The 25,963-nt window shown below is 39.8% G+C and overlaps 1 protein-coding gene across 3 annotated transcripts in view; it reads left to right on the top strand.

The window, feature by feature from the left end:
• The window catches only part of LOC139755051 (uncharacterized), a 502,140-nt gene that overhangs the window by 103,278 nt on the left and 372,899 nt on the right, over positions 1 to 25,963 (top strand). Inside the window, exon 2 of one of the 3 annotated variants that reach the window (XM_071673054.1) lies at positions 6,301 to 6,409. The exons of the other annotated variants lie outside the window; for them this stretch is intronic. Within the exon in view, the coding sequence (XP_071529155.1) occupies positions 6,377 to 6,409 (33 nt within the window). The 5' untranslated portion in view covers positions 6,301 to 6,376. The remainder of the gene's footprint in view (positions 1 to 6,300; positions 6,410 to 25,963) is intronic. 3 annotated transcript variants of the gene reach the window in all.

Here is a 25,963-nt window from a genome sequence, read left to right as displayed (position 1 = left end):
GGTAAAGTGTGTGGAAGAAGAAAGTTAAGAGTAAATGTGAATAAGAGCAAGGTTATTAGGTACAGTAGGGTTTAGGGTCAAGTCAATTGGGAGGTGAGTTTGAATGGAGAAAAACTGGAGGAAGTGAAGTGTTTTAGATATCTGGGAGTGGATCTGGCAGCGGATGGAACAATGGAAGCGGAAGTGGATCATAGGGTGGGGGAGGGGGCGAAAATTCTGGGGGCCTTGAAGAATGTGTGGAAGTCGAGAACATTATCTCGGAAAGCAAAAATGGGTATGTTTGAAGGAATAGTGGTTCCAACAATGTTGTATGGTTGCGAGGCGTGGGCTATGGATAGAGTTGTGCGCAGGAGGATGGATGTGCTGGAAATGACATGTTTGAGGACAATGTGTGGTGTGAGGTGGTTTGATCGAGTGAGTAACGTAAGGGTAAGAGAGATGTGTGGAAATAAAAAGAGCGTGGTTGAGAGAGCAGAAGAGGGTGTTTTGAAATGGTTTGGGCACATGGAGAGAATGAGTGAGGAAAGATTGACCAAGAGGATATATGTGTCGGAGGTGGAGGGAACGAGGAGAAGAGGGAGACCAAATTGGAGGTGGAAAGATGGAGTGAAAAAGATTTTGTGTGATTGGGACCTGAACATGCAGGAGGGTGAAAGGAGGGCAAGGAATAGAGTGAATTGGAGCGATGTGGTATACCGGGGTTGACGTGCTGTCATTGGATTGAATCAGGGCATGTGAAGCGTCTGGGGTAAACCATGGAAAGCTGTGTAGGTATGTATATTTGCGTGTGTGGATGTATGTATATACATGTGTATGGGGGGGGTTGGGCCATTTCTTTCGTCTGTTTCCTTGCGCTACCTCGCAAATGCGGGAGACAGCGACAAAGTATAATAAAATAAAAAAATAAATATATATATATATATATATATATATATATATATATATATATATATATATATGTATATGGTTGTTTATATATATATCCATGGTTGTTTAATTTGTTTATGGATATGGTTGTTAGGGAGGTGAATGCAAGAGTTTTGGAAAGAGGGGCAAGTATGAAGTCTGTTGTGGATGAGAGAGCTTGGGAAGTGAGTCAGTTGTTGTTTGCTGATGATACAGCGCTGGTGGCTGATTCATGTGAGAAACTGCAGAAGCTGGTGACTGAGTTTGGTAAAGTGTGTGAAAGAAGAAAGTTAAGAGTAAATGTGAATAAGAGCAAGGTTATTAGGTACAGTAGGGTTGAGGGTCAAGTCAATTGGGAGGTAAGTTTGAATGGAGAAAAACTGGAGGAAGTAAAGTGTTTTAGATATCTGGGAGTGGATCTGGCAGTGGATGGAACCATGGAAGCGGAAGTGGATCATAGGGTGGGGGAGGGGGCGAAAATCCTGGGAGCCTTGAAGATTGTGTGTAAGTCAAGAACATTATCTCAGAAAGCAAATATGGGTATGTTTGAAGGAATAGTGGTTCCAGCAATTTTGTATGGTTGCGAGGCGTGGGCTATGGCTAGAGTTGTGCGCAGGAGGGTGGATGTGCTGGAAATGAGATGTTTGAGGACAATGTGTGGTGTGAGGTGGTTTGATCGAGTAAGTAATGTAAGGGTAAGAGAGATGTGTGGAAATAAAAAGAGCGTGGTTGAGAGAGCAGAAGAGGGTGTTTTGAAATGGTTTGGGCACATGGAGAGAATGAGTGAGGAAAGATTGACCAAGAGGATATATGTGTCAGAGGTGGAGGGAACGAGGAGAAGTGGGAGACCAAATTGGAGGTGGAAAGATGGAGTGAAAAAGATTTTGAGTGATCAGGGCCTGAACATGCAGGAGGGTGAAAGGAGGGCAAGGAATAGAGTGAATTGAATCGATGTGGTATACCGGGGTTGACGTGCTGTCAGTGGATTGAATCAAGGCATGTGAAGCGTCTGGGGTAAACCATGGAAAGCTGTGTAGGTATGTATATTTGCGTGTGTGGACGTATGTATATACATGTGTATGGGGGTGGGTTGGGCCATTTCTTTCGTCTGTTTCCTTGCACTACCTCGCAAACGCGGGAGACAGCGACAAAGCAAAAAAAAAAAAAAAATTTTTTTTTCTTTTTTTTGCTTTGTCGCTGTCTCCGCGTTTTCGAGGTAGCGCATGGAAACAGACAAAAGAAATGGCCCAACCCACCCCCATACACATGTATATACATACGTCCACACACGCAAATATACATACCTACACAGCTTTCCATGGTTTACCCCAGACACTTCACATGCCTTGATTCAATCCACTGACAGCACGTCAACCCCGGTATACCACATCGCTCCAATTCACTCTATTCCTTGCCCTCCTTTCACCCTCCTGCATGTTCAGGCCCCGATCACACAAAATCTTTTTCACTCCATCTTTCCACCTCCAATTTGGTCTCCCTCTTCTCCTCGTTCCCTCCACCTCCGACACATATATCCTCTTGGTCAATCTTTCCTCACTCATTCTCTCCATGTGCCCAAACCATTTCAAAACACCCTCTTCTGCTCTCTCAACCACGCTCTTTTTATTTCCACACATCTCTCTTACCGTTACGTTACTTACTCGATCAAACCACCTCACACCACACATTGTCCTCAAACATCTCATTTCCAGCACATCCATCCCCCTGCGCACAACTTTATCCATAGCCCACGCCTCGCAACCATACAACATTGTTGGAACCACTATTCCTTCAAACATACCCATTTTTGCTTTCCGAGATAATGTTCTCGACTTCCACACATTCTTCAAGGCTCCCAGAATTTTCGCCCCCTCCCCCACCCTATGATCCACTTCCGCTTCCATGGTTCCATCCGCTGCCAGATCCACTCCCAGATATCTAAAACACTTCACTTCCTCCAGTTTTTCTCCATTCAAACTCACCTCCCAATTGACTTGACCCTCAACCCTACTGTACCTAATAACCTTGCTCTTATTCACATTTACTCTTAACTTTCTTCTTTCACACACTTTCCCAAACTCAGTCACCAGCTTCTGCAGTTTCTCACATGAATCAGCCACCAGCGCTGTATCATCAGCGAACAACAACTGACTCACTTCCCAAGCTCTCTCATCCCCAATAGACTTCGTACTTGCCCCTCTTTCCAAAACTCTTGCATTCACCTCCCTAACAACCCCATCCATAAACAAATTAAACAACCATGGAGACATCACACACCCCTGCCGCAAACCTACATTCACTGAGAACCAATCACTTTCCTCTCTTCCTACACGTACACATGCCTTACATCCTCGATAAAAACTTTTCACTGCTTCTAACAACTTGCCTCCCACACCATATATTCTTAATACCTTCCACAGAGCATCTCTATCAACTCTATCATATGCCTTCTCCAGATCCATAAATGCTACATACAAATCCATTTGCTTTTCTAAGTATTTCTCACATACATTCTTCAAAGCAAACACCTGATCCACACATCCTCTACCACTTCTGAAACCACACTGCTCTTCCCCAATCTGATGCTCTGTGCATGCCTTCACCCTCTCAATCAATATCCTCCCATATAATTTACCAGGAATACTCAACAAACTTATACCTCTGTAATTTGAGCACTCACTCTTATCCCCTTTGCCTTTGTACAATGGCACCATGCATGCATTCCGCCAATCCTCAGGCACCTCACCATGAGTCATACATACATTAAATAAACTTACCAACCAGTCAACAATACAGTCACCCCCTTTTTTAATAAATTCCACTGCAATACCATCCAAACCTGCTGCCTTGCCGGCTTTCATCTTCCGCAAAGCTTTTACTACCTCTTCTCTGTTTACCAAATCATATTCCCTAACCCTCTCACTTTGCACACCACCTCGACCAAAACACCCTATATCTGCCACTCTATCATCAAACACATTCAACAAACCTTCAAAATACTCACTCCATCTCCTCACATCACCACTACTTGTTATCACCTCCCCATTTGCGCCTTCACTGAAGTTCCCATTTGCTCCCTTTTCTTACGCACTTTATTTACCTCCTTCCAGAACATCTTTTTATTCTCCCTAAAATTTAATGATACTCTCTCACCCCAACTCTCATTTGCCCTTTTTTTCACCTCTTGCACCTTTCTCTTGACCTCCTGTCTCTTTCTTTTATACATCTCCCACTCAGTTGCATTTTTTCCCTGCAAAAATCGTCCAAATGCCTCTCTCTTCTCTTTCACTAATACTCTTACTTCTTCATCCCACCACTCACTACCCTTTCTAATCAACCCACCTCCCACTCTTCTCCTGCCACAAGCATCTTTTGCGCAATCCATCACTGATTCCCTAAATACATCCCATTCCTCCCCCACTCCCCTTACTTCCATTGTTCTCACCTTTTTCCATTCTGTACTCAGTCTCTCCTGGTACTTCCTCACACAAGTCTCCTTCCCAAGCTCACTTACTCTCACCACCCTCTTCACGCCATATATATAATTTTTTTTTTCTTTTTTTTTGAGGCCCCAGTTACAGACAGAAGTCCACATCAAGTCAGGCCTTCATTGAAATATAAAGAAGTTAATGAAAGGGAACAGAAGGCTCCAAGGAAAAGAGTATTTGAGTTTTAGAGACCTTCTAATAAAACTGTTTTTGCCCTCCCCCTTCCAGGTAACATTCTCTCTTTCCAAACATTCTTCACTGCTCCCAGACCTTTTGCCCCCTTCACTCACTTTGTAACTCACTTGTGTATCCATGGTTGCATTTGTTGCCATTTCTACTCCCATATATCTTGGACGCTTCACTTCCTCCCACTTTTCTCTATTCAATCTCATAACCCATCTAACCTGTTCCTCGACCCTGCTAAACCTAATAACCTTGCTTTTAATTCACAATTGATCTTAACTTCTTTTCACACACTTCCAAACTCTGTCAGCATCTGTATATTCCCACTCAAATCTTCCACAAGGGGTTGGAAATCCTCCCCTCCATTTTTTACTTTTCTCAAAAAAGGAACAGAGAAGGGGGTCAAGTAAGGATTTTCCCTCTTGGGCTCGGTTCTTTGTTCTTGATGCTACCTTGTTACCATGTTAAATGGCAAATGTGTATGAAAAATGATATGCTGCTTCATCAGCAAACAACATGCGACTCACTTTGCCAGTTCTCTTATTCCCAAAGAATGCATAATCTCCCCTCTCTCCAAGACTACTTGCCTCTTGTCTTATTGAGGTAATATTAGTTTGAAGGAACTTCAAAGATTAAGGAAACAACAGTGTTTAGGAAAAGTTAAGTGATGATTTTATTGGCTTTCTTGATTTTTATAAGTTTCAAAACTATTCCAAGGGTTGGGGAACAAGGAATACTACCCAAATATCTCCTGCATGTTGTAGATGGTGACTAATTGGGGCAAGAATGAGAAGCTGGAAATCCTCCCCGCTTATATTATTTCTTTCCGAAAGAGGGAACAAAGGAAGGGGCCTAGTGAAGGTTTGCCCTATAAGGTCCAGTTGTCTGTTCTTGATGTCTCTTTACTAATGCAGTACAGCAAACAGTCATGAAATAAAAGATAAGAAATGTTGCTTAACCTCATGTTTTTCCTCATCTTCATGGTCCTCCTCTCTGCTGAGTTGGTTGATACATTATTACAGGATAGAGGAAAGTTTTCTTACATTATTACAGGATAGAGGAAAGTTTTCTTTGTTCCATAATTCCATAAATAGATATATGTAATTTTACTGTTAATAAGTTGATGGTACTAAATTGGAACACCCAAACTTCATCTAACTTTCCTTAGTAGTTGACATTTTCCTTAATTCCACTGTTGTTTGAAATGTATTTTATTATCATGGCCTCATGAATATGAGGGGTTGCTGGGTGGTATAAGTGTTCATCTGGACAATGATGCCTTGCAACGCACATACCTTTATAGAAACATGGGCATATTTTATCTGTAGCATTGTAATTTAAGATAGTTTGACTGCAAGGGGAATTTAGTTAAGGTACTTATGGGGTCCGGTAATGCTGTTAAGTTGTAATAGAGGACGAAAAAAAGGATTTCACTGACTGAAAATGTTTATAGATTTGGTAGTTGTGAAAAAAACCTCATGTAGGTTATCAGTTTCTCAAGTTGCGAAAATCACCAGTCATTTTCAGGATACCTGGTAGCTAAGCATGTAACAAGCTGTGAGGACACATGATGCTTATATCTGTAGTCTTTGCCATAAGAGAAACCAAAAAGCTTGGGTGTGTAGATGTACATCATAATATGTGTACAACCAGTACAGCTTCTTGAAGGATGTGGATATGTGCAACCGTCGACAAAGGTGACTGATCGATTGCCTCTTTACAGTACCCTCAGGAAGGGTTGTCCAACGGCTATCAAGGTTAGAGCAACAGAGGATGGGCAACGGCTTGTCATAAAAGACATGGTCACCGAGCACAACCATGAAATAAATGAGGTGAGTTACTGGTTTTTGCGTGCGCAATGGCTATGGGATTGTATCTTTAGCTGGGATGCTACAGGTACATACATGAATTCCTAATGTATTTCAGGGACCCAGTGATTCTAACATTTTTCAAACTTGAACACTGTTTCCCTGCATTACTGTGGTAGTGCCAGGAACAGGCGAAGAATGGCTGCATCTGCTAACATCTATTCTCTAACTGTCATGTGTAATGCACCAAATCCACAACTCCTAATCCACAACTAGGCCACACAGACCATTCCATGGTTTATCTTGGATGCCATATGTACCCTGGTTTAGTATTTTGACTGGACGTTAATCCATGTATACCACATTATTCCAATTTTACTCTTGTCTCATGCTTAGCTCTCACCTTCGCATGAGTTCAAGCCCCAGTTGCTAAAAATCTTTTCCTTTCCATCCTGCTATCTCCTATTTGTTCTTCTCTGTTCTTATTGTTTCCTCCACTTCTGACATATCCTCTTTGTTAACCTTTCCTCACTCATTCTCTCCATGTGTCCAAACCATTCAGCCCACCCACTACAGCTCTCTGAACCACACTTTTTTTATTACCACACCTCTGTCTTACCCTTGCCTTACCCTTTCATCACTTACTCTATCAAACCACTTCACATCACATATTGTCCGTAATCATTTAGTTTCCAACACATTCCCCTCCTCCACACATCTTGATATATGTCTCATATCCTTATGATATTGTTGGGACTGCTTTACTTTCAAACATGCCCTTTTTGCCTTCCCAAATAACATTTTCTCTTTTCACACATTCTTCAGCACTCCTAGAACCTTTCCCTGACACCCATCACATGACACTTCTACTTCCATGATTCCCTTCATTGCCAAGTTCACTGCCAGATATCTAAGACATTACACTTCCTTCATGTTTTCTCCATTCAAACTCACACCCCATCTAAACTGCCCATCATCCTTGCTTTTATTCTCATTTACTCTCAACTTTCTCTCTTTACTTCTTCCAAACTCAGTCACCAACTTCTGCTCACTCAAATCTGCCACTAATGCTGTATCATCAGTGAACAATGACTCACTTCCCAGGCCCACTCATCCCTACAGACTGTATACTCGCCCATCTTTCTAAGACTGTTGCATTTACATACCTCACCACCCCGTCCATGAACAAATTTAATGACCGTGGTGAAACCACGCACCCCTGCAGCAGACCACCCTTCACTTGGAACCATTCACTTTTCTCTCTTCCTGCTCATACACATGAGTTACACCCTTGACAGAAACTTCTCACTACTTCTAGCAGCTTTTCTCCCACAACTATATTCTTAAGACCTTTCATGAGGCATCTCTGTCAACCTAATCATATGCTCTCTCTAGATCCATAGATGCCACATACAGACCCATCCAGTTTTATAAGTATTTCTCACACACATTCGTTAAAGCAAACACCTGATCCATGCACCCTTCTGCTACATATGAAAACACTCCTCCCCAATTTGATGCTCTGTACATGCCTTCTTCCTCTCAATCAGCATCCCTCCATACAGCATACCTGCTACACTCAACAGATTTATACTTTTGTAGTTTGTACACATACCTTTAACCTTATTGCCTTTATGCAGTGGCAATATACATGCATTTTTCCAATCCTCAGGCATCTCACCATGATCCAGACATATACTGAAAATCCTAACTAACCAATCAACAAGACTGTCACCCCCTTTCTTTTACTGAATTCAACTGCAGTACCATCCACTCCAGTCGCCTTGACACATTTCATCGTATGTAAGGCTTTCATAACTTACCTCTTCACCATACCACTTTCCATAACTTGCTCACCCAGACCCAAACTCCCTACATGTAGCCTATCATCAAATGCATTTAACATTCCTTCAAAACTCTCACTCCATCAATATCTATCATTTGCTCACTCCGTCAATTTTCCTGCTTATCTTCTTGCTTTTTTGTACTTTATTAACCTTCCAAAACATCTTTTGATTCTCCTTAAAGTTTACTGTTACTCACTTACCCCAATCCTCATTTGCCCTCTTTTTCAACCCCCAGCACCTTCTTAACCTGCCACTTTCTCTTGTACATCCCTCAGGCATTTGCACTCTTTCCATATAAGTACCACCCAAATGCCTCTCTCTTTTTCACTAACAACTTTACTTTGTCATCCCACCACTCACTGCCCTTTATAATCTGCCGACCTCTCACCTTTTGCATGCCACATGTATCTCTTGTACATGCCAGCACTGCTTCCCTGAATACTTCCTATTCCTCCCTTAGCTTCAGTTTCTCGCACCTTTTTCCATTCTTCACTCTTATCTCTCCAGGTATTTTTTCATACAAGTTTCTTTTCCTATTTCACTTGCTCTCACTACTCTCTTTTCACTAGTATTGTTTCTCCCTTTCCAAAAACCTCTACTAATCTTCACCCTCACCTCCACAAGATATTTATCATACATCCCACCCTCTTCCCCTCTCAGCACATTTACATCCAGAAGTCTTTCTTTTACATATCCATCAATTAATAAGTAACCCAGTAATGCCCACTTACCATCTTTCCTGCTCTCATATGTACACATGTGTATGTCCTTCTTTTAAAACAAAGTATTCACAACCAGCAGTCCTTTCTCAGTGCACAACTCCACAAACTATTTACCATTTTCAATCATAATGCTGAGTACCCTTTGCCCCCCAATTATACCCTCAACTGTCATTTTACTCACTTTCTCTTGTAAATCACCCATCACTAATACCTGGTCTCTTGCCTCAAAACTACTAACACTCTCAGCTACTCCCAAAACATTGTATTTTTGATGTTGAACGCTTCAGTTATGAATAAAAGTCCATATGTATTTTGATGTTGAAAGCTTCAGCTATGAATAAAAGTCCACATCAACGCCAGGCCTTCATTGAAATGTAGCGAGAATTATGAAAGTGTAAAAGAAAAGACAAGGGACAGTGTTTCAGAATTTTGGAGGAAATGAAAAATCTGTCTTAAACTGTGCCAGTTGCCTCTCATGATCTTTTTAATGGCTAGGTGCATAAGCTGAAGTAATCACCATTCAATCATAATGCTGAGTACCCCTTGCCCCCTAATTATACCCTCAACTGTCATTTTACTCTCTTTCTCTTGTAAATCACCCATCACTAATACCTGGTCTCTTGCCTCAAAACTACTAACACTCTCAGCTACTCCCAAAACATTGTATTTTTGATGTTGAACGCTTCAGTTATGAATAAAAGTCCATATGTATTTTTATGTTGAAAGCTTCAGTTATGAATAAAAGTCCACATCAAGGCCAGGCCTTCATTGAAATGTAGCGAGAATTATGAAAGTGTAAAAGAAAAGACAAGGGACAGTGTTTCAGAATTTTGGAGGAAATGAAAAACCTGTCTTAAACTGTGCCAGTTGCCTCTCATGATCTTTTTAATGGCTAGGTGCATAAGCTGAAGTAATCACCGTTCTCTCACCATCCACTTTTTTACCCTCATTAGTATTCACTTCCTTGCACATCTTTGGGTGCAGCCACACTTGCTCGAAATGTGGGTTTGGAACACGTTCATGACTTTGCCATTAACCTGGTTACACATGTTCAAAACACTAGTGTCTCAAACTTGTTGATAACTCTGTTGGATTCATGTTGGTAACACTGATGTGAATGAGGCTTTGAGCTGCTGATATGAAACCATAATAAACAGGATACAACTGGATGATTCATATGTCAGGTTAAAAAGGAAATGCATACCATCAAGCCAATGTAATTTTTTGAAGTCCACAGTGGGTTTCACATCTAATTAGTAGACCACATACTGATATAATATGCATGTAGAATCAGATGTGTCATGCATCGTGTACAGGCCCTAACCACAAATTCCACGACACTCATTCCTAATGAACATAAGGCTGATGACTATGAATGTATTGTTGACGATAATGAACAGTTTGTATATACGACTGTATTTACATAATGTTTATTGACGAGTGTGCTTAAATATGCATGTGGATTGGCCTTACCTTAATCTAATCACTGAGGGCAATGACTAATGCAGTGCATACCTCAGGCACTATCTGACAGATTGACTGTTTAAATATTTTGAAAAGGTAACTGAGACTGCAGTATGACTCCCCCATAATCAGGTACCATAGAGTCACTTTTAGGTAGTCTGCAGTTGATATTGGTTTCCTGAGCCAAGTTTCCACTTTGCTGATGTCAGATTCAATTTGAGAATCCACTGACACTGAAGAAATTATGGAATGAAGCACTGTACCCCAGTTGTGCAGGCAACAGTTCAACGTGATCTCATATCAAAGATTGTGCCTTTCACTACAGGGTTTGGGTCTAAGCAAAGGACACACCAAAATTTTTTGACACCATCCAGACTGTTGTCTTCACAATGCTACTGCCATGGCTGCATCATGTAAAGCATCCTCACGTGTCACCATGGTGCTGGCTACTTTCTTGGACAAGAGTGTATCATCTTTTTTCACCTCTTTTTCCAACATATTGATGCCTTTGCCGTAAACAATGCTCATAACATTGTTCTGATCAATCTGTGATAGGTTGCTAGCATACAGTGCCTCTAGCAGTGTTTTGGCCTGATCAGTCTGTGATAGGTTGCTAGCATACCATACTTCTAGCAGTGTTTTGGCTAATGCTTCAGGAAAGTGTGGCCTTACCTTTTCACACACTCCCTCATCTCTTGCTTCAGTAGTGCTACTCCTTCCTTATCTCTAAGAAGGATGAAAATCACATCAGTAGATTGGTAACAACTGTCACAAATATATTCCACTTGTAGAGATAATTCTAAATGATTAATGTTGTGTTAGATTTTTTTTCACAATATTTTTTTTTTTTTTTTTATACCTCGTCGCTGTCTCCCGCGGTTGTGAGGTAGCGCAAGGAAACAGACGAAAGAAATGGCCCAACCCCCCCATACACATGTACATACACACGTCCACACACGCAAATATACATACCTACACAGCTTTCCATGGTTTACCCCGGACGCTTCACATGCCTTGATTCAATCCACTGACAGCACGTCAACCCCTGTATACCACATCGCTCCAATTCACTCTATTCCTTGCCCTCCTTTCACCCTCCTGCATGTTCAGGCCCCAATCACACAAAATCCTTTTCACTCCATCTTTCCACCTCCAATTTGGTCTCCCTCTTCTCCTCGTTCCCTCCACCTCCGACACATATATCCTCTTGGTCAATCTTTCCTCACTCATTCTCTCCATGTGCCCAAACCATTTCAAAACACCCTCTTCTGCTCTCTCAACCACGCTCTTTTTATTTCCACACATCTCTCTTACCCTTACGTTACTTACTCGATCAAACCACCTCACACCACACATTGTCCTCAAACATCTCATTTCCAGCACCTCCATCCTCCTGCGCACAACTTTATCCATAGCCCACGCCTCGCAACCATACAACATTGTTGGAACCACTATTCCTTCAAACATACCCATTTTTGCTTTCCGAGATAATGTTCTCGACTTCCACACATTTTTCAAGGCTCCCAAAATTTTCACCCCCTCCCCCACCCTATGATCCACTTCCGCTTCCATGGTTCCATCCGCTGACAGATCCACTCCCAGATATCTAAAACACTTCACTTCCTCCAGTTTTTCTCCATTCAAACTCACCTCCCAATTGACTTGACCCTCAACCCTACTGTACCTAATAACCTTGCTCTTATTCACATTTACTCTTAACTTTCTTCTTCCACACACTTTACCAAACTCCGTCACCAGCTTCTGCAGTTTCTCACATGAATCCGCCACCAGCGCTGTATCATCAGCGAACAACAACTGACTCACTTCCCAAGCTCTCTCATCCCCAACAGACTTCATACTTGCCCCTCTTTCCAAGACTCTTGCATTTACCTCCCTAACAACCCCATCCATAAACAAATTAAACAACCATGGAGACATCACACACCCCTGCCGCAAACCTACATTCACTGAGAACCAATCACTTTCCTCTCTTCCTACACGTACACATGCCTTACATCCTCGATAAAAACTTTTCACTGCTTCTAACAACTTGCCTCCCACACCATATATTCTTAATACCTTCCACAGAGCATCTCTATCAACTCTATCATATGCCTTCTCCAGATCCATAAATGCTACATACAAATCCATTTGCTTTTCTAAGTATTTCTCACATACATTCTTCAAAGCAAACACCTGATCCACACATCCTCTACCACTTCTGAAACCACACTGCTCTTCCCCAATCTGATGCTCTGTACATGCCTTCACCCTCTCAATCAATACCCTCCCATATAATTTACCAGGAATACTCAACAAACTTATACCTCTGAAATTTGAGCACTCACTCTTATCCCCTTTGCCTTTGTACAATGGCACTATGCACGCATTCCGCCAATCCTCAGGCACCTCACCATGAGTCATACATACATTAAATAACCTTACCAACCAGTCAACAATACAGTCACCCCCTTTTTTAATAAATTCCACTGCTATACCATCCAAACCTGCTGCCTTGCTGGGTTTCATCTTCCGCAAAGCTTTTACTACCTCTTCTCTGTTTACCAAATCATTTTCCCTAACCCTCTCACTTTGCACACCACCTCGACCCAAACACCCTATATCTGCCACTCTGTCATCAGACACATTCAACAAACCTTCAAAATACTCATTCCATCTCCTTCTCACATCACCACTACTTGTTATCACCTCCCCATTTACGCTCTTCACTGAAGTTCCCATTTGCTCCCTTGTCTTACGCACCCTATTTACCTCCTTCCAGAACATCTTTTTATTCTCCCTAAAATTTAATGATACTCTCTCACCCCAACTCTCATTTGCCCTTTTTTTCACCTCTTGCACCTTTCTCTTGACCTCCTGTCTCTTTCTTTTATACTTCTCCCACTCAATTGCATTTTTTCCCCTGCAAAAATCGTCCAAATGCCTCTCTCTTCTCTTTCACTAATACTCTTACTTCTTCATCCCACCACTCACTACCCTTTCTAAACAGCCCACCTCCCACTCTTCTCATGCCACAAGCATCTTTCGCGCAATCCATCACTGATTCCCTAAATACATCCCATTCCTCCCCCACTCCCCTTACTTCCATTGTTCTCACCTTTTTCCATTCTGTACACAGTCTCTCCTGATACTTCCTCACACAGGTCTCCTTCCCAAGCTCACTTACTCTCACCACCTTCTTCACCCCAACATTCACTCTTCTTTTCTGGAAACCCATACTAATCTTCACCTTAGCCTCCACAAGATAATGATCAGACATCCCTCCAGTTGCACCTCTCAGCACATTGACATCCAAAAGTCTCTCTTTCGCACGCCTGTCAATTAACACGTAATCCAATAACGCTCTCTGGCCATCTCTCCTACTTACATAAGTATACTTATGTATATCTCGCTTTTTAAACCAGGTATTCCCAATCATCAGTCCTTTTTCAGCACATAAATCTACAAGCTCTTCACCATTTCCATTTACAACACTGAACACCCCATGCACACCAATTATTCCCTCAACTGCCACATTACTCACCTTTGCATTCAAATCACCCATCACTATAACCCGGTCTCGTGCATCAAAACCGCTAACACACTCATTTAGCTGCTCCCAAAACACTTGCCTCTCATGATCTTTCTTCTCATGCCCAGGTGCATATGTACCAATAATCACCCACCTCTCTCCATCAACTTTCAATTTTACCCATATTAATCGAGAATTTACTTTCTTACATTCTATCACATACTCCCACAACTCCTGTTTCAGGAGTATTGCTACTCCTTCCCTTGCTCTTGTCCTCTCACTAACCCCTGACTTCACTCCCCAGACATTTCCAAACCACTCTTCCCCTTTACCCTTGAGCTTCGTTTCACTCAGAGCCAAAACATCCAGGTTCCTTTCCTCAAACATACTACCTATCTCTCCTTTTTTCACATCTTGGTTACATCCACACACATATAGGCACCCCACTCTGAGCCTTCGAGGAGGATGAGCACTCCCCGCGTGACTCCTTCTTCTGTTTCCCATTTTAGAAAGTTAATACAAGGAGGGGAGGATTTCCGGCCCCCCGCTCCCGTCCCCTCTAGTCGCTTTCTACGACACGCGAGGAATACGTGGGAAGTATTCTTTCACCCCTATCCCCAGGGATAATATACATATATATATACACACACACACACACACACACACATACACACACATACGCACATACACACACACACACACATACATATATATACATATGAAAAATGTAAGAAACAATTTAGAAAACAAACTTTTAGCTTGAAATGAATGAAAAAATGAACGTCACATAATGGTTCAACCTCTGGCTATGGAAAAGGAAATGTACAATTTATTCACACAAACGTCAATAGCAGTTCTCATCACTTTCACCACTGAATCAATAAGCTTCAATGTCTAAGCTACATTTTTTTTTCTCCAACTTCACTATTTTCTTGTCAAAACACCATGCATGAAAACTATCACTCCAGTAACACAACTATAAACATTTTCTTCCCCTTTAACAAGTTCTGGGGAAGTCTGTCTCGATACACTGCGGTGAGGCGACGCGACGCTGACACAATCACTGTCACAATATCACTTCTGCCTCCTTCCAAGCGTTCACAATATACACGTGTATAATCTTTATTTCCTGGCTTGGTGCATAAGCAGTAGTAATTATCTATTTCTTGCCATGCACTTTTGTTTTACCTGCATCAGTCTAGAATTCGCTTCCTTACACTCTTTGGGTGCAACCACATTTATGATGAAAGCAATCTCAACTCAAGAAACCCAATTTAACTTGGCATAAACAAGCATAGTCAAACCTTATGTTCTTTATGGGTATCGCTGCTAGTGGGATAGAATTTTACTGACTTTGATGAGTTCATTGGTATGATTTTCTTTGACGTTGATACCTTAGATGTGCTACTAAAATAGAATAAGAACACATGCAACCATAGCTTCCTAGCCAGAGATAATAGCCTATAATGCATTTTATGTGATCTTCATAGTATATAACATTGACTGCCCAGGGCTACCATTCCTAGGGCTTTTTTTAGCAGGGTAATTCCTGCAAGTCTTACAACTTCCATTCCTGTGTCAGGAGACATGTTTGATATACTTCTACCAGTGGCAAGATATTGATTGAATTCAATCTTGTTGGACATACAGCTGTGGGTATTGCCACCAGTAACTGGACATTTAACTCTGGCCTAAGAAATGAATAAATAGTAGGCAGGGCTATAAAAATCAGGGAAAGTTTGGGATTAGGTACTGTAAAAGTAGATGAGACATTCTGGAAATCAATAGCCTATGAAAACCTAACCTAACCTAACCAAGCTGCCAGCTTTACCTTATTTTCAAGTTTGCATAAATATGTGACTGGTATGGTCTGCCACATTCTTATTATACGTGTGTGCATTCCTATCATGTCTGTTTCTATCATTATTATATGAATCCTGAATTGTATTCTTTGTGAAGGAAAAACTTTTTTTTTTTTACATTAGAGGTTCCAGTCACAGGTTGGGTTTTAGAAAATATGGAGAGGATTATGTAAAGCAAAAATAAAAGACAAAAGAAGATTGATTTTGAATGCTCATGACTCCCCATGTACGGATGTAGACCGTAATAGCATTAGTATAGTATTTCAACTAACGTTAAAAAGGTAAGTACTTGAGCTTCAAGAAAAAATAGATGAGGTTTTTGTTGATCATGTTGATTTTTGGTATTGTTTCATCTACTTCTATACTAAAACCACCTTTTCTCTGATCTTTGACATTATCCTGTTATTTTCTGTCATAGAAAAAAAGATTCCATGTTTAAAGAATTTATGGAACAAATAAGAAACGTAGAATTATCAACCTCCATGGAAACCCAGCCTAACTCAGCATAAACTAGTACGGTAAACCCTTGATTTAACCTACCCTGAATCAACGGATTTCAGTGTTAATGGACCAGGCAAATAATACATTAATTGATAATGATTTAAGACATTGAAAAAATGAAAAAATCTTTAACATCACATCATGTGCATTTCATATTGCACTTGTTTTTGGTAGTGTGGGGTAGTGTCAGGTTGTATACAGAGAATTGTGACTTTATTTATTTAATTATTTTGCATTCCTTACAATTCAAGATGACATCAAGTGATAGAGGAGTTAAAAGAAAGCATGTGAACTGTATATTGTAATACTCTATATTCAAAATGGTCCATAGGTAGCATTCTCCCCCCAGTTAGTCTGTTAAATCAAAGGTTTACAGTATAGTCAAGCCAAAATTATGTTGACCTCCTTTGAAACTGAATGTAACTTAGCATAAACAAGTATAGTCAAACTAAAATGTTTATCGATGCTAGTGGGATAGAATTTTACCAACTTTATGAATTCATTGGTGTGATTTTCCTTGATATTGATGATAATTTAGCTGTGCTACAAAAATAGAATAAGAACTTGTGAACCTATAGCTCCCTAGCCAGATGAAATACCCCATAATGCATTTTATGCCATTTTCATGATATACAATGTTGACTGCTCAGGGCTACCATAACTAGGGATTTCTTACAGGGTTATCTCTGCAAGTCCTACAATTTCCTCACAAGAAGAGGAGAGGTGCTTAATGTACTTTTCATCATTGGCAAGATGTTACGTGGATTTCACAAACATACAATCTCTCCATGTCACACATAATGCTTAACAACACTTAATTCACACAGCTCATGCTTCATAACTCTAGATTTTCATGCAATGTGCACTATTTGCTAGCCTAGCCTTTTGCAAAATCGTAGGAGCATCATAAACAGATAAAGATTGACCTGGTTGGATATCCAGATTTGGGAATTGCAGCCAGTTATTGAACATCTAGATTTGGCCTAAGAAATGACTTGATTGTAGGCATGGCTGTGAAAATCAGGAAAAATTTGGGGTTTAAGTACTGTAAAAGTAGATGAGACTTTTAGAAATCAACAAAACCTGTGAAAACCTTATCCATCTTACCCAAGCTGCCAGCTGTACTTTATTTTTAAGTGTTTTTCATAGATACATGATTGGTATGGTCTACCATCTACTTGTCATGTCTGTGTGCGTTTATTGGAAGTCTGTTTCATTCATTATGATGTGAATTCTGAATCTAATTCTTTGTGACACAAAGACATGTGTATAAAAGAATGATTTGATAAAGTTTCTGATGAGCATATTTCTGAAGAAAAAAAAATTGAATGTACACAATTCACCATTTAGGGATGCAGACCATAATAGCATTAGTATATCAACTAACATTCTAATGTAAGTAAAGTATCGGCCATCAAGAAAAAGTAGGTAAGGTTTTTGTTGGTTCTGTTGAATTTTGGTATTGTGTTATCTTCTGCAGTAATATAAACTTTTCTTTGATCTGTATCACCATCCTGTTATTCACTGCCATAGGATGAAAAAAAATCCAAGTCATGCTCCTCCAATAACCAAATGCAAAGTTTCAATAAGTTGAGGAACAAATACAAAAAATTAAGATGACGTCCTCAGAAATGCAGCCCCTAATGCAGATCTATGAGGAGACTTCAACCTACCTCAAATTAGATGGAGACTGGTAGGAAACAACAGCATAGCTGAAAATGCTGACACTGGAAGCAGTGCAGATGAACTGCTGTGAAAGAAGTTACTCAGACCATGCGTAAACTTCTCCCTCTGCCAACAAACAACGAAACCAAAACCAACTAGAAAAAACATCTGCCTGAACCTTAATTTCTACAAATAACTTGGACCTTGTATGTGACTTCTTTCTGTCTATATATATCTAAGAAGCCCATTTCCTCTGGGAACTCCCATTTAGGGAATATATAAGATTACCATCTTAAGCACCCTATACTTTGATCACAACCTGATAGGACTAGAAACAAGTTTGTAGGCTAAACCACAAAGCCAGCAAACATGTAACACTGGTGTTTTCAGTAATTTTAGTTTTTATAGTAAACTGATAAAGTGAGAAGGTGTGATCAGTGTGATGTCAGTGACACATTATGAAATCCTGTTAAGTACCAAGAAATATGTAAATTATATGAACACTTTGGTATTTCAAAAAATATAACAAGCATATATCAATGAGAAGGATGGAGGATGAGCACTCCCCGCGTGACTCCTTCTTCTGTTTCCCATTTTAGAAAGTTAATACAAGGAGGAGAGGATTTCTGGCCCCCCGCTCCCGTCCCCTCTAGTCGCTTTCTATGACACGCGAGGAATACGTGGGAAGTATTCTTTCACCCCTATCCCCAGGGATAATATACATATATATATACATATACACATACACACACATACACATACATACGCACATATACACACACACATACATATATATACATATGAAAAATGTAAGAAACAATGCAGGAGGGTGAAAGGAGGGCAAGGAATAGAGTGAATTGGAGCGATGTGGTATACCGGGGTTGACGTGCTGTCAGTGGATTGAATCAAGGCATGTGAAGCATCTGGGGTAAACCATGGAAAGCTGTGTAGGTATGTATATTTGCGTGTGTGGACGTATGTATATACATGTGTATGGGGGGGGGTTGGGCCATTTCTTTCGTCTGTTTCCTTGCGCTACCTCGCAAACGCGGGAGACAGCAACAAAGTATAATAAAAAAAAAAAATATCAATGAGAAGAAAGCATAGAGGGTATAGGATAGAATGAGAAACATGAGCACTCTTCAAGAGCTGAATAATGATTGCAAAATTACTGAAGAAGCAACAGCTTACCCTGCAAGGGAAAGAAAATGTAACAAGTGAAATATCAGACATATCCCTAATTAAAAAAATGTCTCATGAAAAATGGGAAAAAGACTAAAAAGCCTTCAGTGAAATAAGAAATATCCTAAAATAGTAATTCTCATTGCTAAATGCAAATCCAGGACCACAAACTCCATTTACCCATTTGAGAAGATATTTTTGCATACAACTACCAGCATGTGAGTGAGTCTAGAAAATGCTTTATGAATTAATATTCAGCGAGCCAAAAATCACATTAAAGATAGATAACCCAACAGACTTCCTCCTAAATAGTAATCCCCCAAGTGTATGGATAGTACCACCAAGCACAAGAAAACAAAGAAAATTCTGGCATTATTTACACAAACTATTTGAAAGCATTTGACAGATAGGTCCATGGTATCATTACACACAGAATGCAAAAAAAATGGAAATGACCTGAAAAATTATAAGTGGATTTACAGATTTTGAATAAACAAATCACATGTTGTTGTAGACCATGCCATTTCCAATGCCTTCATGGGAGAAAGCTCATTTCCTCTAGGAACTATACTTGCACTCCTCTTGTTCCTCATTTTTACATCTGACATGAGCAGCTTCATTTCATCTTTTGCAGATGATAAGAATTTGTAGGAAAATCACATCAATAGTTGTGGAAAGGTTACAAAGAGACAAATGAATTCTTTAACTTGGCAACTGAGATCAACATGTTTCTCAGCGGAGATAAGATTCAACTCCACCGGTATGAGAATAATGAAGAAATCAAAAGCAACACAAAATATCAGACAGACACAGGTGCTATCATAAACCAACTGAGTAATGTGAAAGGCCTCAAGATATACTCCCTGGGGTGTACACAGAAGGGGTATATCATTTATACTTTGGAAACCCTAGATGGTATGGCTCCCAATATATATTTGGAAATAACATACCACTGGCCAAACAGGCGTGGAAAACATTGTAAAATATTACCCCTGAAATCCAAAGGTGCATTATGCATAAGAAGTGAGAACACCATAATCATCTAAGTCCAAGATTCTTCAACACCTTGTCAGCTACCATCAGAAACAGGATAAAATGCACAGTAGAAAAGTTTAAGAGTGCCCTGGAGAAGTGCCTACAAAGTGTACCAGATCATCCTGGATGTGGAGGCTAATTATGCCTAAGGGCATAACTGACACTGGAAGAGTGCAGATGAACTGCTGTGAAAGAAGTTACTCAGACCATGTGTAAACTTCTCCCTCTGCCAACAAACAATGAAACCAAAACCAACTAGAAAAAACATCTGCCTGAACCTTAATTTTTACAAATAACTTGGACCTTGTATGTGACTTCTTTCTGTCTTTATATATCTAAGAAGCCCATTTCCTCTGGGAATTCCCATCTAGGGAATATATAAGATTACCATCTTAAGCACCCTATACTTTGATCACAACCTGATAGGACTAGAAACAAGTTTGTAGGCTAAATCACAAAGCCAGAAGACATGTAACACTGGTGTTTTCAGTAATTTTGGTTTTTATAGTAAACTGATAAAGTGAGAAGGTATGATCAGTGAGATGTCAGTGACACATTCTGAAATCCTGTTAAGTACCAAGAAATATGTAAATTATATGAACACTTTGGTATTTCAAAAAATATAACAAGCATATATCAATGAGAAGAAAGCATAGAGGGTATAGGTTAGAATGAGAAACATGAGCGCTCTTCAAGAGCTGAATAATGATTGCAAAATTACTAAAGAAGCAACAGCTCACCCTGCAAGGGAAAGAAAATGTAACAAGTGAATTATCAGACATATCCCTAATTAAAAAATGTCTCATGAAAAATAGGAAAAAGACTAAAAAGCCTTCAGTGAAATAAGAAATATCCTAAAATAGTAATTCTCATTGCTAAATGCAAATCCAGGACCACAAACTCCATTTACCCATTTGAGAAGATATTTTTGCATACAACTGCCAGCATGTGAGTGAGTCTAGAAAATGCTTTATGAATTAATATTCAGTGAGCCAAAAATCACATTAAAGATAAATAACGCAACAGACTTCCTCCTTAATAGTAATCCCCCAAGTGTATGGATAGTACCACCAAGCACAAGAAAACAAAGAAAATTCTGGCATTATTTACACAAACTATTTGAAAGCATTTGACAGATAGGTCCATGGTATCATTACACACAGAATGCAAAAAAAAATGGAAATGACCTGAAAAATTATAAGTGGATTTACAGATTTTGAATAAACAAATCACATGTTGTTGTAGACCATGCCATTTCCAATGCCTTCATAGGAGAAAGCTCATTTCCTCTAGGAACTATACTTGCACTCCTCTTGTTCCTCATTTTTACATCTGACATGAGCAGTTTCATTTCATCTTTTGCAGATGATAAGAATTTGTAGGAAAATCACATCAATAGTTGTGGAAAGGTTACAAAGAGACAAATGAATTCTTTAACTTGGCAACTGAGATCAACATGTTTCTCAGCGGAGATAAGATTCAACTCCACCGGTATGAGAATAATGAAGAAATCAAAAGCAACACAAAATATCAGACAGACACAGGTGCTATCATAAACCAACTGAGTAATGTGAAAGGCCTCAAGATATACTCCCTGGGGTGTACACAGAAGGGGTATATCATTTATACTTTGGAAACCCTAGATGGTATGGCTCCCAATATATATTTGGAAATAACATACCACTGGCCAAACAGGCATGGAAAACATTGTAAAATATTACCCCTGAAATCCAAAGGTGCATTATGCATAAGAAGTGAGAACACCATAATCATCTAAGTCCAAGATTCTTCAACACCTTGTCAGCTACCATCAGAAACAGGATAAAATGCACCGTAGAAAAGTTTAAGAGTGCCCTGGAGAAGTACCTACAAAGTGTACCAGATCAGCCTGGTTGTGGAGGCTAATTATGCCTAAGAGCTGCAGTTTCCAACAAGTTGGTAGACCAGTGACCAAATCCAACAGCCAGGGCCCAGTCTGGCCTGGGTGTGTGTGTGTTTGTGTGTGAAATGCTACAAAGACTTTACCAGGTATGCAACTCTATGCAGTACAAAACTGTTGCAACACAAAGTCATTGCTATTTTAGCATTAAATTTCTGGTACTCCCACACTATTACTTTACCATTATAAGGAAATATGTTAGGGAAACTCGGAAAGTGCATGAGGGGAACTGTAATTTTAGCTGAATAATATATCGCAGCTACTGGATAATCACCTGATTTAATGCCTTACTGTAATGTATTGCTTTTCTGATTAGTATTTTTTTACCATTAGGGATGCTCAGGGAAATTAAAAGCATATTACTAATATATGGTGAGATGAAGTTCTGATAAAAGTGATATTTGATGTGTGTTTATTTATACTAAATATCGGAGTATCACATCAAACAATAAGCTTCATTTGCATTGTAGACTTACAGTCTTCAGTCTCAAGAAAGTTTTCTATTACTCTGAGTCATTCAGTGAGTACATAACAGTACATTTTGTCCATGCACTCTCATTAGATTCATCATAAGAATACTTGCTCTTGTATTGACATACAGTATTGTGAAATTCACATTGAAGTCTTGACATTTTATTCACTTTGAAAGAGGTTAAGGGTGAGTGATAACAGTACATCTTATGTACTTTGGTCCACTAAAAAGTATTCATAACATACAACAGAAGTTGGATGGACTTTAGATAACAGGGAAATAGCAGTTGTAAGTAATCATGCTCAGGAACCCTTTAGTCTGAAATTGCTGCTTGATCCCACTTGCCTTACACTGTAATGTTGGTTCACTTTCCCTTTTTTTTTGAGACGTTAGATATTACTTTGGTGTCTGCTTCTGTGCGACCAGCATTTGCTAGACCACAATGACAAGCTACTGCATCACATGTTTTACTGTGGCCATTGGCAACTCAAGAGTGGGCCATTGTAGTGTGTCTCATTCCTCTCACTGCTAAGCTTTGGTTGAAAGGTAAATTTTTTCACTTCAAAACTCGCTGAAGGTTTTTGTCCTCTGTTTTTCTCTAACCCCTTTTCATATTTCAGCTAAGACTTAGCCTCATTGTGGACTTTTGTCTGTGATTAGAGACTCTGACATAAAAGGAAGTGGCTAAGCCTCTTTGTGGACTTTTGTCTGTGATTGGAGACTCCAACATAAAAGGAAGTGAAGGTGTGGGGGGGATGAATTATAAGGTGACCATAACTAATCTCGTTTTTTGCATGTAGTGAAAGGTATCATGCCATAATTTTCAGTTTTACCTCCAAATTTGCACCTGAAACATCGCAAGGTAGTTGCAAGTACTCTATAATTTTTGTCCTATTTTCATAGAATCCAGTGGTTGTTACAGGTTTTCATATGGCTACATAGTGTATCCTTGGTGTAAGTGCTGTTAGGAGAAAATATGAAAGCTCCATATGGGAAAATGCTTTAGAGATTTTTGTGAGCCTGTTTTGTGTTCAAACTTGTGAAGACCTGACTAGCTATAACACTGAACTGAGGGTGAGCACTCAGAATCTCACTATAAGATACTTTTTCCTGTGAAAGTAATTTAAAAGATTGAGAGCAAGGAACTGAATAGGAATGTAGATGCAACAGTAACATAAGTAATTACAGTTTCTGTGAAAAACCCTGTCCACCCCATATATATATATTTTGAGGCAATTCATGGCCAAAGCTTATATTGGGTTTCAAGCACATGCTGCTCTCAAAGCGATATCATCATACATCAGGTCGCTGAGACTTGCGTTTCTAATTATGTGAGCACCAGCAGCCCGCCTTAGTTTGCCTCAGGCAATTTTTACTGAAGGATGTTCTTTATTTACTCTTCCTGGCTGCCGCTTTATTTTGGGGATTCTGCCTCGGCACTGTATTCTCTCACTTCCTCTCAAGATTATTAGGCTTTATCATTCTAAGGAGGAGAAAGCCTGAACTCTCACCTGGAAGCAAGGAAATGGAGGTAAACTGGGCACTAAGAGTGCACTACCTGGTGGCTACTTGCCAGCACTTGTGGCCTCCCTGACAATGTCATCCTTTCACCCTGTTCATCTAAGTAAGACTTCCGTATAACCTCCCAAAACAAGAAATATTGAAGCAACCTTGCATTTCAGCCACCAAACTCAAGAAAAGCCTCCCATAACTTATAGAAAACATCTCTTTAGGAATCATTCAACATCACATGCATGAGGACTTTCGTATTCCATCTTGCCTCCTGCTGCCAGACCTTTGCTAATGAAGAAAATGAAATGCAAACAACTCACATTTGTTAAGAAGTACATGGATTAGAGTGAGCAACAGTGGAGTAAGGTGAAGTTTAGTGTTGAAAATTTGTTTAAGTGTTTGTAGATGAGGCAAGGGAGGGTGAAGGGGTGCCAGAGGATGGCAGCTGGCATTACTCCCATTTCCCAGTGAAGCTAGTGAAACACTTAGATAGTGTGATGATCTAGGGTGCTCTAGTGGTGCAATGGGTAGGGGAGATGTACTTCTTACATAAAAGCACCACTAGAATGGATGGAGAAGAGTACTTTGAAGTGGTGGAGGACCATCTGCTGAGGTTCATGGGTATGTTTACTTTATGCAGGATAGTGCCCCTGCTATAAGGCTAGAAAAGTGATGAATTAGAACTCCCCAGACCTTAACTCAATCAAGAACTGCTAAAACCAGATGAATCTTGAGCTTGCGTCCTGCCTCATCAGTGCCTCTTTTCATTCAGATCAAGACCCTATGGACCCACAACATGACCTAGAATACTTCAGGAACCTTGTCAGTTCCATGCCCAGACATCTGCTGATGTTAACCAAGGCCAAAGGAGAGATGGCAGAGTACTAAAATGTAAGTTGGACATCTCCTTTGAAAATATATGGGGGTGTTTAAGGTTTTTGTAGACATCATATATCAATAATTAGACTGTTACTGGGCTTAAGTTGAGAGAAGAAAATGATGATTGAGATGATGAAGAGCATGATAAATTGGAAATGAAATTTTAATTTTTCATCAGCCATAATAATAGAAAAGTCTTATCACTGTAGAAATTTTGGTATTTTATGAACTATGTAGTACTTTTTAGGAAGAAAAAAAAGATGCAGGATCAAGCAAGGAAAATATAGTGAAATGCTAAACATCTAGGGTGAACCTCAGTTTTCTGGAGGTCAGAGACAGATGCAGGATTCTGCCAAGAGTGGCCTATGATTGATTCGTTAGCAATCCTGAAATGTACCTTTTTTTGTAGTCTTCAGCCGTACTATCGAAAAAATAGAGGAAATGAAGAGATTTCCAGAAGACAAGTCTTGGCAGATAGTCAAGCCATTTGTGCTTGAAAACTAGATCTCCAAGGGATGTCACACATTCTTTTTCATCTCCTTATTTCTTGTTACTTCGTGGTCCATATGTGTGAGCAGAATTAAACCAAAATGACTTGGAATGCAGTTAGCCTCACCCTGCCTCATCCAACTCCATATCCCAAATCTTATTTTCACACAACATAAGACCCCTTTCATGGCAGGACATATCATGTAGATATATGGAACAGAACTTTGCATAAAACTGTAGAGTTATTACATGCAGTGTTTTACCCGACTGTCTCAGTTTGTTCTTAAGGATAGTGTATTCAGTTACAAGATTGAATTCAGGATAGAAACATGCAAAACATAATCATTCTACTTCAGTAACAGCTTTAGAATTTCTGGACGTTTCATTCAGGTTTTTGAAAACAGTGAATGACAGCAAAGTTTAGCAAGAAACATTGCTGTTACAATGAATAGGCTTGTTTAAAGTTTTCAGGTTTAC

The sequence above is a fragment of the Panulirus ornatus genome, chromosome 18 (genome assembly GCF_036320965.1).
Source record: "Panulirus ornatus isolate Po-2019 chromosome 18, ASM3632096v1, whole genome shotgun sequence".
Taxonomy (NCBI): domain Eukaryota; kingdom Metazoa; phylum Arthropoda; class Malacostraca; order Decapoda; family Palinuridae; genus Panulirus; species Panulirus ornatus.
This window is presented reverse-complemented; position numbering and strand designations above follow the sequence as displayed.